Here is a 12,345-nt window from a genome sequence, read left to right on the forward strand (position 1 = left end):
TAATGTTCCCAGGGATGTCAAGCAGCCTGACTCAGTTCTGAAAGGTACCCAGCTCACGTGGAGGGCACCCTCCACTCAGACCCCACATGGATGGTGGAGGCGCCCCCATTGCTCTTCTGACATTATCGTTACCTAAAGGTAATAAAAATTACATTAAGTCTTTTGCTTCTTCCATTAGTTGGGGTGGGGCTCTACCATTAATACATCACAGAGTCATCAGTTCAAAGAAAAGGCACTGCCATCTCACTGAGCGCTTCTTTAAAGCTGTGCCTTCCAACCACAACAAGCTTGATTTCTAAATGCTACCTCTGCAGACTGCCTCTCTTCTGATTTACCCTGAAATATAGTCATATTTATTATTATCTCTGCTCTACTAGAGAAAACTAGCAAGCAGAACAGAGGTTGAAAATATTAATCACCATTCTCTCAATTCCTCCAAGATCTCAACAGTGTACTCTAAATCGCACTAAAATGTAAACAGAGCTAGCTGGCTCTAACACCCGGGAGGGGGAAGCCAGAAGGACCAGCAGGACAGCAGATGTCTTGATAGCGGCTTCCAGACCCTCTCTGCTCCTCATTTCCCTCTGGATAAACTGAGAGTGATGACTCATTCAGGTCATAAATAGCACATTTATGGTATTCTGAATCGCAGAATTGGTTTCCCTAGCTGGTACAGGTAATGCTGCTTTACTACATTTGAGTAGCACTTGATGAAGAAAATTACATTCAGAATTGGGTGAAGAAAATTATGTTTAGTAACATCCTATAGCAAAAACTACTAAGAAGGTAAATTTGGTGAAAAAACTTACAAAATACATTTCACAGTCAAATGTAAAACTGTTACATTATTCCTGTCAGAATTTACCCACAACATATCTTGGCCTCAAAATGTGTTATAACTCCAATTAGTTGACCCTATGACAAGGAGAGCTAGATTTGTCAGTTGCCTAACATTTTTCATTCTTTTTGATTCACAGTTCGACTTCTGTTTGCTATTTATAACTTAAAGAAAATTATACATATATTTGAGAGAAAACTAGAAGCAACGGAAAGGTCCAACCATAGGTAACTGAATGAATAAATTATATATATACTTTACGGAATAAACTGCAGGATTTAAAATTTAATTGTGATATGGATGTGATGGTGTATGCCTGTAATCTCAGCTACTCATGGGACTAAGGCAGGAGGCTCATTTGAGCCTAGGAGCTCATGTCTAGTCTGTGCAATAGACCAAGGCCCCTATCTCTTAAAAAAAAATTACATTGTAGAAGAATATATATATATATATATATATTTTTAATCTTTTATTTTTTAGAGATAAGGTCTTGCTCTGTCACCCAAGCTGGAGTGCAGTGGTTTGATCATAGCTCACTGTGATCTCAAACTCCTGGGCTCAGGTGATCCTCCCACTTCAGCCTCCCAAGTAGCTAGGACTACAGGAGCACATCACCATCCCCAGCTAATTTTTTTAAATTTTTAATTTTTTATAGAGATGGGGCCTTGCTATGTTGCCTAGGCTGGTCTTTGAACTCCTGGCCTCAAGCAGTCCTCCTGCCCCGGCTTCCCAAATTTCTGGGATTACAGATGTGAGCCACCACATCTGGCCTATAGAAGAATATTTAATGATTTGAAGGACACTTTAAGATATACTCCATGTTAAAGGAAATAAGTAAAAATAAAAATTCCCTATAAAGTGTTTTATATCTAAATTATATAAATGACACATACACAGCAATGCAGAGAAAAAACTAGAAAGCTGTACAATAGAATGTTAACAGTGGTCCTCTCTGAACAGTGGAACTAGGGGGGACTTTTCTCTTTATTTGTCTGTACTTTTACAAATTCTGGGATAAAGATATATTACTCTTAAAACAAGAAAATAAGAAGAAACTATGCCTAATTAAAAAAAAAGAAAAAGAAAAAGAAGGCAGAGAGAAACCTGAATCCTTTGCTAAAGGGATGTTAGCAAGGGGACAATCCTCATCAAATACCCAAAGCCTCTGGCCACCTTAGCTTCCAGAAAGGACCAGGGTAGGTTGGAAGAGGTCAGATTAGAAACTGCAGAGCTGCTGGCCCCTGCATTGCCCTTTCTCTGACATCCTAACCTGGGGTCTTTGTCAACTCCAAGCCTCACGGCAAAGCTTCCAGACAAGTACCAGAGTAAGCTATCATCCTGGAGTTAGGATGGAACCCACCTCCACCCCAGAACGATAATAATGTTTCTTAGGCTTTACTGTGCATAAGAATTGGCCTGTAAATTTATTAAATCAGAGATCTAAAACTTGCAGAGATACAGATTCAGAAGATCTGGGATGGACTCAGGAATCTACCATTGTGAGCAGCAGCATGATGGTTCTAACACAGGAAATCAGCCGAGCAGAGCCGAACAAACACGTGGCTTTCTGACTCACAACCTAGACTGTCTCCTTTAGACCAGGGTGCCCTCAGACCGTGAGCCAGGCACAATAAACACGTTTCCTAGTTTCTGTATTTGATGCTTTGACATCTTGGGGGCCTTGCTGACCCTGGAGGGATTACCCTTCCCAGGGCTAGCCAATTTCTAGAAAATTGCTTTCAAAGCAAATCAACCAATCTGGAGCCCACACCTCAACCACTTCCTTTATTGAATGCTCACACTCAAGACTACTATTTCCTTGCCCTTTTTAACCCATGGACAACTAGGGACAACCCCTATGCCCCACAGCCCACCAAAATTGTTCCAATTATCCAAGCCTAAGCCTGTTTACTCGGCGTAGCCCATTTCTTCCCTTGAAATCACATAAAGGATCTTGCCCACATTTTCTTTCCCTCCTGCCTCCTCTGACCATGGTGCTTCTGCGTGTGGCCCAGCACATCGTGTGGCATGCCCTTGCCTCTCAGGATCTGTGCGTAAAACAAGCTATTTCAATAGCACTCATCCCCTGATTGCTGGCCTCGTTAAGCTTGAATTGTAATAAAACCTACATTTAGGCCGGGCACAGTGGCTCATGTCTGTAATCCCAGCACTTTGGGAGGCCAAGGTGGGTGGATCACCTGAGGCCAGGAGTTCGAGACCAGTCTGCCCAACATGGTGAAACTCCATCTCTACTAAAAATACAAAAATTAGCTGGGCATGGTGGCAGGCGCCTGTAATTCCAGCTACTCAGGAGGCTGAGGCAGGAGAATCGCTTGAACCTGGAGGGTGGAGGTTGCAGTAAGCTGAGATCATGCCACTGCACTCCAGCCTGGGTGACAGAGTGAGACTGTCTCTAATAAAATAAAATAAAAACAAAACCTACATTAAAAAACCCCCATGCAGCTTCTGGAAGAAGAGATCTCACAGGTCCCAGAGTCACACCTGTGACAACAAATGAAAGAGTGCAGGTGCCACCAAAGACGCATGAACATCCACCTGTGTTCAAAAGCCAATTGTTGGTAAAAAAATTATTCCTGGTTCACCCAGAAAAGTATTACAAATGAAACTTAAAATATCAATTTTTATCAGATACTTACCTCACGGAGCGGGATAATGAGGCTACATAAGTTCTCCTCCTTGCTGGTAAAACAGATGTAATTTGTGGACACAAACATCTGCCCCAAAATGTGCATTTTGTTAAATGGAGTCCAGAGAGTGCAGTCTGTGTGGCCATCTAATTTTTCATCTTTGGGCAGCCGGAAAAGTGCACGGTATCTCTCACTCTTTGCCCTGGCATCAAGATCACTGGAAAGCAATAATTATAATTCACATAAGAAAAATGTTTCCATACCTTCTAAATTATGCAGCAGCGGAAGTTCACCCAGCCCATTTTCCCCCTCCTCAATCTTGCTAGACTCATCCCCCGCTTCTCAGCTTTCTTTATATTGAAGTTAACCCCAACCTAATGACCCAAAAGCGTAATAAAATTATCTTACTATATTTCAGTCCCTTGCATAGTCACTTACAATCAATGTCTGTAAATGTTAAAGAATCATAGCAAAAATAAGCCTGAACAGGAAACTCCTCCTCTTTCTAAAGAAATGCAATACACTCTAAAGAGGTCACTACATTTACTCTTATCCAAGCCACTTTAGGGGGGGCCTTATCTTTTAAGACCTAATGAGAATGCAAACCAGCCATATAAATCCACTGGGCCTCAGTGTCCACCCCAAATCGACAACAAAACTGCAGGAAAAGACACAGGAACAACTCACCTTGGGCAACTGTGGCTTCTGACCTTCTGTTAACTACTATCTTTTCTCTAATGAGTTTTTTGTTCTTGCTCATCATGTCAGTTGTTTAAACCTCTCCCCTCAAGCTTCTACCTGACATCAGCCTCTTGATGGTCTAGTCTCTGACTTCATAGAGCAAAGGTCCATGATGCAGAAGCCCCCTCCAATTCCTTCCCTTCTGTCTCCAAAGTCACCTCCATCCTCACCTACTCTTACTTCCTCTCCATTCCAAAGGAAGAGGTATTATATCAGGACACACAAGCATCCTTTCCATGCTTTCTCTACAAAATATAAATTTTTAAATGATCAATTTTCTTATAACTATCTCTATGTCCCTTCCTGTCTCCACACCTACCCTCACCAAAATACTCTTCCCATCTGCCTCCTTCGTTTGATACTATGTTCAAATCTTTTTCATTCTAAAAATAAAAGCAATCCTCCCCTCCTTTACCACTGAATTTCTTGAAAATGAAGTCTGTATTTGCCTAGTTCCCTTTCCTTGTCTTTTATTTTTTATTTGATCCGCTGCAGTAGCAGCATCTATCTTACACTGCTCTTTTGAACATGTCTCAAATCACCGAGGACATCTTAATTACAAAGACCTCTGGTTAGATTTCAACTACCAAATGCACATCAATGATTTCCAATTTTGTATATCTTACTGGACTGATCACTACTTAGATGAGCTACAGGCACCTCAATTCAACATAATCAAAACTGAGCTATCGTATCCCTTGGACATGCTCTTCCTTCTCTCATTCCCTGTGTTGATGAAGGGTAATTCCAGGCACATGGGGCATCAACTTTCCATCACCCTCTCTCTAGCTCTGCTCTCACATTCAGACTTTGAGGCTTCTCTGCAGCCTCTCCTCATCCCATGCCCTGCCACCTACTAGCCATGTGACAAAGTTACTTCTCTCTGTGTTTTCCCTTGTGTTTCCCCCATCGTCATCTTCCCTCTGCTTGAAATATCCAGGCATGGATATGTACCTGCACAGGTAACTTCTATCACCTCTTCAGAGCCCAGCTCAAAGCAGCCTCCACTGAGAGGCCTTTCTTACCCACTCTTCCCCATCTGGGCTGAGGCTACCACTCCCCATGTGTGTACCCACAGCACTGTGTTCACAGGACCAGAAGAGTGCCTGCTGCCTTGTGTTGGAGCAGGTCATGTCTGTCTCACTTTCTGAACTGGTAGCACCTCAGCTAGTCTTTTTTAGTTTTGTATCTATACACAGAAGAGTGTTCAGAACCCTTGAAGATGGTCAGAAAAGGTTACACTGAATAAATGAATGAGTGAGTTTCTCATTTCTAAAGTCTGGAAGATACAAGGTCTCTATCACCCACCGTTTTAGAGCAGACACTTTTTTAGGAGATTTCCTTTTGAGTTTGGGCAGGGATCGATCTTGTTCAAATCCCTCATTGTCTAAGAGTTGCCTCATGGCTATGTTGGCAAGCTGCTCCATTAACTTGAAGGTCTCGTTGATGTTGAGGAATACAGAGAAGAAATGCTCACTGGACCGTGTGCTCACTTTGATCACATCAGGCAGAAGCAGGGTGGCATTCTTCTCGAGCTGAGTGATGTCTACCCACCGGATGACCAGTTTCGCTGAGCATAAGGAACAAGCCTGGGTCAACATCTGATTCCTGAAAACGCTTTCAAGATATTGCAGTCTCACAACCCCACTCCCCCATCCCACTGAACTCCTTTGAGTTTATAATACCATATTTGTTTTGCTTGTTCATTTTAAGAGGTAAATCTGGGCCATGTGAATTCTGAGGTCAGAATTATAGATTTAATCCATGTCTACTGAATTAATTACACCTTTAGTGAATCTTTATTACTTAGTGACCATTTTGAACTGAAAAATAATTAAATTCACTTCAGTAGTAAAAAAAAATTAGTATTGACTTAGTTATAACTATAGATTTATTTCTGATATTTTGATGTGGTTTATGAGTTCAGGGCAAACCTCAGTAGACTTTCCAAAGTTTCCTGCTGAAATTTTAGATGACTTACCTTCCCTTCCCATAAGAAAAGAATAAAAGCAAAGGTGGTTAATGCTGAGGTACATCCAACCCTGACGGGGGACCTTCCCCTTCCAATAGCTGCAAGAGTAATAGTTGACGAGTTTCTCTTCCTCTGGCATCCCAAACAGCCTATGAAATTTCACAATGGCTTCTTTAAACTTCTCCGTGTCATCATCTTCCTTTACATCATTGATTTTGTTGTATTCTGCAATGATGCCCTAATAAGGAATAAAACACAAAGCACACAACTGGTATTAATACGACTAGAGATGTACATATTCCAGAAGAAAAAATTTCTAAGGCTAGAATTAAAAAATAAATTGAGGAATGCCCTTCAATGGCAACCCCCAAATTCTAAGCCAATTAATGAGTAGTATTTGTGTACTAAAATATTTTCACATAATATAGATTTTATTATATTTTTATTGGTGCTAATTTTATTTTGTTAAGTTTACTAGGAATGAAGCCTATAGTTTTACTTTACAAATGAAGAGATACAAAGATTTTGCTAGTCCTAGCGTTTTTACTAAGCTTATTATGGTAGAATTGTCTCAAAAGTCAACTTCTGCCTTTCTCCAAGATTAATAAAAATCCATCATGAATGAGCCAGTGAGGAAAGAAAGACAAACACATGTCACTAACTGACACTCAGCTCCACACTCCCTGTCTCAGGGCCATGAATAACACTGCGGAGCCTACAGGGAAAAACGAGTAATCATCTGAGCAGAAAAGGGGTAGATATGAGAGCAAAAATTATATTAGATGCAGGATTTTTGGACAGTTAGACAGGAAATGAAACATCTGCATAGCAAGTGACCAGGTTAATCTACCATTCAATCATTATAATAACTTGAGAAGCCATTTCATTGTTACCCAGTTCCTCTGTAATTCCCTGAAAATTGGCTTCTACATATATCTCGATGGAAAATGCTCCCTTGAATTCCACCTTTGACTTTGTAATCCTCAAATCCCTCCCGCCTCATCTTCATTTTCTCTGATCTCAAGGTAGAACTGAAAATGCATGACCTTTAGAGCATGCAAGTCTTGGATTCGTGCTCCCACCGCATCACTGTATCTGTGTAGCCTTGGCCAACTTCTCAGATTCTCATTGACATGACTGAGCCCTCTGTAGCCCAAGGATAGAAAATTGCAACTGCCTCCTCATACCTAGAATTCCTGCTTTTTGGGCTCTTAAAGCTTCTAGTGCATCCTTGATGCTCCCTAAAAATTTGTCTTCCTAAAATGGATTTGACCACAAAATTCTTACCAAAATACTTAGTGGTTTCTAACCACCACCAGTATAAAGTCCAAAAATCTAGATCATGTACACTTTGTTTGTTTTAATGTTTTAATTTTTATTTTTATTGCAGACTGGCTGTTCCTTGTGAAGTAGGGTAACCCACAGGCAGTGTGCCCAGAGTAGCCTAGACCCATGTACATTTTTGGATCCAACCAATGCTGCAACTTTTTCTCACTGGACTACATCCTACCCAAATGTCCCGTTAGTAACTGTGCTCCAGCCAGCCTGAGGCACCCTTGGGGCCTAAACATGTCATTTCTGCACTTTCCCACCTTTTTGCCTATGGCCCTCCCATTCTACATGCCTGAAATCGGGAATCAGACTGTTCTGTTTCGTGAATCCTACCAAGTCCCAAAGTCTCTTGTGAGCCTTTTCTCAACTATCATTCTTTTACCCCAACATGAAGTAATGTTGATTCTCTCTGCATTATGTATTGAAATCATTTCCTGAGTCTTATTTCCACTGCAGACCTTTCACCCTGTTGCCGGTAGTTGTGATGCTGCTGAGTGGATGGCAGGAGAAAGGGCTTCAGTCTTCTATAATCTCTGTCACTGTCCAATTCTAGTTAAAAGTAAGCATGTAGACAATAATCATAACAGCAAATGGTGGGCTTATGATGCAAGCACAGCCCCAAGACAAGTCTTCATCCTGTTCTTCTAACAAAAGCATCCCAAAGTCCCTCTACACAGTCCAGGAATTACTATATAATAGCTTCTCAAATGGCATCCTGACAACACTCTCCACACTCCAATTTACTTCACATGGCCACTTTCTGAAACAGAGATCTGACTATAGTATTCCTGCCTTAAAATCTTCCACAGGCTCTCAGTGAAAGAGAAAAGAAATCTGCACTGAATCTTAACCCATAAAATCTGCTCTCAATCTTCCCAAGTCATCCTTTCCAGGTCCAGCATAAATACCACCTTCCCTGTGAAACCAGCCCAATTCCAAATGGGTTCTAAGCATTCTCACATCTACGTTGTCTTAATTTACATGCTGGCAGAAAATAGCATGTTTATATGTCCTTCTACCACTAAATATGAATTCCAAAGATAAAAAGAATGTCTCGAACATTTTAATCACCAATATCTAGCACCTAAAAGATGTTCAATATTACTAAATGAATCCATGTTGTTGTTTTTCCAAATTAAAAGATATCTTAAGGGGCCATATCTTAGTCTTTATTGTATAATCCAGAGTTGCAGATTTCTAAATCTACAATTGTTTTGGAGTTAGCAATGCCTGAGAAATTAGGTACCAAGTTGCTAACTTCTATTCCTCTGTCATACTGGAGGGCATTATGGATAGCAATAGAAGTAGCAATGTGCTTCCCTGGAAAAATATCTAACATAAGGATATTTTCCTCTATTTACCACTGATATCACTCCACCAAGAGAACAAAGACATTAAGCTCAATGAAGGCCAGGAGGGAGCTCAATTTTGGACCCAGGCTATTCTAGGGACAAGCAGGCATTGGTAGTGTTACTTTAAGAACTTCAGACAACTGAAGGCAGCATGAGGGCATAGGACCCGTGGGTGGGAAGAAGAAATCAATTCAGAAGGGAAAAGGGATGAAAAATGCCTTTCGCGGTTGGCAAATACACCTGTGGCCTATGTGACATTTCAAAGTTGTCAGTGCCTTTAGAGAAGGATCAAAAAATATCTATGAATGAAAGATTAAAGAAATGAATGAGTACATAAAAATAACTGAATGAGAACCTGCTAACAGAAAGCAGCAGCTGGGCCTCCAGGGAATCACCAAAGGCTAACAACTTAGAGAATCCTGGAGACCCTCAAGTGGGCTAACATGCTATTCTCCTGGGTCACTGTAGTAGTGCTCTTATCTAAAGTCAAAATGAGGAGAATGTGAGAATGAGTGACATATAACAAACCATGAGCAGAACTATGCTATCTAAAGATCTATTAAATACCACATTTCTAGAGTGCTCACTGTATTTATTTATTTATTTATTTTTGAGATGGAGTTTTGCTCTTGTTGCCCAGGCTGGAGTGCAATAGCTCGATCTCAGCTCACTGCAACCTCCGCCTCCTGGGTTCAAGTGATTCTCCTGCCTCAGCTTCCCGAGTAGCTGGGATTACAGGCATGCACCACCATGCCTGGCTAATTTTTTTGTATTTTTGATTTCTGCATGTTGGTCAGGCTGGTCTCGAACTCCTGACCTCAGGTGATCTGCCTGCCTCAGCCTCCCAAAGTGCTGAGATTACAGGCGTGAGCCACCGCACTTGGCCTGCTCATTGAAATTTTAAAGAGAAAATGCTTTTATATATGAGAGTAAATACAGTCAAGAACCGTCACTCAGAAACACTCTAGGGTCTAATATACTAGTATCAACAGACAAGGCTTTGCCAGCTCATTTCAATAGTAAGGCTGATAGTCTCCATAAGGCTAAAATACCAACTTTCTCAACACTAAAAAAGGAAATAATCCAGAATGTAGAACCTTTCTTAGTTGGCTATAATTTTTTAGCCAGGTAGACTAGATTATGGAATACAGGGATAGAATAGCTCCTTCCCAGGTTCTACAGGTTTTTCTACAGGTTTCATATAATATAAAATAGGTCATTCCAGTTCTAGGCAACAGCTTCTCATGACTTTGGAAAATCCTATTATATCAGATGTTCAATATAAATTTAATTATGCAAAAGAATATTGACAGGTAATTTACAAAAAGGAGAAATTTAACTTAGCAAACATGAAAAAATATTCAACCCCATAATAACCAAAGACAAAACTAAAACATTAAGGCTTTAACTTCTACCTATTATATTTGAAAAACAATTTAAACAACCAAAATGCTGAAAGCAAGCAATGCTGTAATCACACAGAGATTCTAACTGACAATATCTACTAAGGTCTATTAAAAATACTTAAACTACTTAACCCATTCATCCAAATTTTGTAATCTATCCCAAAGGGGGAAAAACACAGCCTGTGGGTAAAGTTACACTGTTTGAACAAAAGTATTAACTGGATTTTTATTTGTACCTGCCATCCACTAGTCTAGAAGCTAAGGTGACTTCTAGAAAGCCAGAAAGGGTAAAGTCAATTATGGAATAATAACTAAAAATTATATAACAATATTGTAGATACTGGTCAAGAAAAAAAGACGAGAACAAAATTATATGTACATGAGACTTCTATTATGACAATATGCATATTAGAAGTGGGGAGGCCGGGCATGGTGTCTTAGGCCTGTACTTCCAGCACTTTGGGAAGCTGAAGTGGGTGGATTGCTTGAGCCTAGGAGTTCAAGACCAGTCTGGGCAATGTAGTGAGTCTCTGTCTCTAATTAAAAAAAAAAAAAAAAAAAGTTAAGAAAAGGGAGGTCTGGTAAGAAATACACAAAATGCTACATAAGGTGTTTGGATTATGGTTGCATCTGTAGTTAACTATTACATTTATAATTTATAAAAGTTAATTAGGTCTCAAAACAAATAACTTTGTTGGTTCCCTTGATTATTGGACAATATGTGAACGCTTAAACCATTCATCTGCACATGAATGACATTCTTTCACACATAACTGCATTAATAGCAAATCCCTCCTCATAATTGGTTTCAGGGGAATTAAATCTGACATTTTTGGTGTAATACAAACAAAAAGGAAAATGGCTGTTTGACATAATTGGTCTTTGTTTGTTTTACTTATTTCTCCTGGCTATTGTCACTTCTAAGCTTTAGTTTCTTCCTACAGCCCTTTTTTCTTTTTTTGAGACAAAGTGTCACTCTGTCGCCCAGGCTGGAGTGCAGTGGTGCAATCATGGCTCATTGCAGTCTTGACCTCCTGAGGCAGGAGAATCGCTTGAACCCAGGAGGCAGAGTTTGCAGTGAGCAGAGATCACACCACTGCACTCTAGCCTGGGCAACAAGAGCGAAACTCTGTCTCAATAAATAAATAAATAAAGGAGACTATGACAAGGACAAAGGAGGCAATTTGTAGGGGCTCCCTCTAAATCTGGGATAGTGTGAGCACCAAAATAATTAAGTCCAGTAATGAACACAAAAACTGGAAAATACAGAATCCATGATTCCATGTTAATAATCGATAAATAATAAATAAATGGAGGGAAGACTCTTGCTTATAGTAGAATAATAGTTGCCAAATGGTAAATGTGGGAGAGGCCTGGAATTGGACAAGCATTATTTTATAAAATCACCATCTTGTAAACTGTCACAGTAAAGACTGGTTCAGATGAAAAATCATCAATGGATCAATCCTAAATCAAGACAGAAATTTTGACAAGGAGTGATACATTTGTGTGGCCTGAAAATGTTTTCTTACAGAAAACTGTTTATTATTTGCAAAGGCAAAATTAGTAACTCTACAATGGAGAAATTGGATATCACACCTTGGGCTCATAATGCCAATGAGGGGCAAATGAGTGTCACGTGCCTCAAGAAATAATACCTTGAGAAGGACACAGGATCACCTATGTAGTATTCCATCCAGGAATGCAACAACTGAATCGATTCATAATATCTGACGAAATGCAAAATGAAATCATTCTAGTAAAAAACCAGGATTGTATACTTTAAAAACCTCAATGTCATAGAAGACAAGGAAAGGTTACGGAAATGTTCCAGGCTGAAGGAGACTAAAGACATGAAAACTAAATGCAGTGTCTTCCTAGATAATTACCTGTACTGGAGTGGGGGTGGGGAAGGCTATAAAGGGCATTAAGTGGGCCAGTTAATGAAATTAATTAGAATATGTGTGAAATATTCTGGTATTAATGTTAAACTTACATATAATGTTAAATATTGCAGGTGATAAATATAGTGTTGTTATTTAATAGAATATCCCGC

At 39.9% G+C, this 12,345-nt stretch overlaps 1 protein-coding gene across 1 annotated transcript in view; it reads right to left on the reverse strand.

Annotated features, from left to right (window-relative positions):
• Positions 1-12,345, reverse strand: part of TBC1D9 (TBC1 domain family member 9) — a 136,226-nt gene that overhangs the window by 53,025 nt on the left and 70,856 nt on the right. Inside the window, exons 4-6 of the mRNA XM_031010380.3 lie at positions 6,209-6,437; positions 5,536-5,797; positions 3,496-3,703 (exon numbers count right to left, since the gene is read on the reverse strand). Coding sequence (XP_030866240.1) covers positions 3,496-3,703; positions 5,536-5,797; positions 6,209-6,437 — 699 coding nt within the window. The remainder of the gene's footprint in view (positions 1-3,495; positions 3,704-5,535; positions 5,798-6,208; positions 6,438-12,345) is intronic.

This window comes from Gorilla gorilla, chromosome 3, assembly GCF_029281585.2.
Source record: "Gorilla gorilla gorilla isolate KB3781 chromosome 3, NHGRI_mGorGor1-v2.1_pri, whole genome shotgun sequence".
Classification (NCBI taxonomy): domain Eukaryota; kingdom Metazoa; phylum Chordata; class Mammalia; order Primates; family Hominidae; genus Gorilla; species Gorilla gorilla.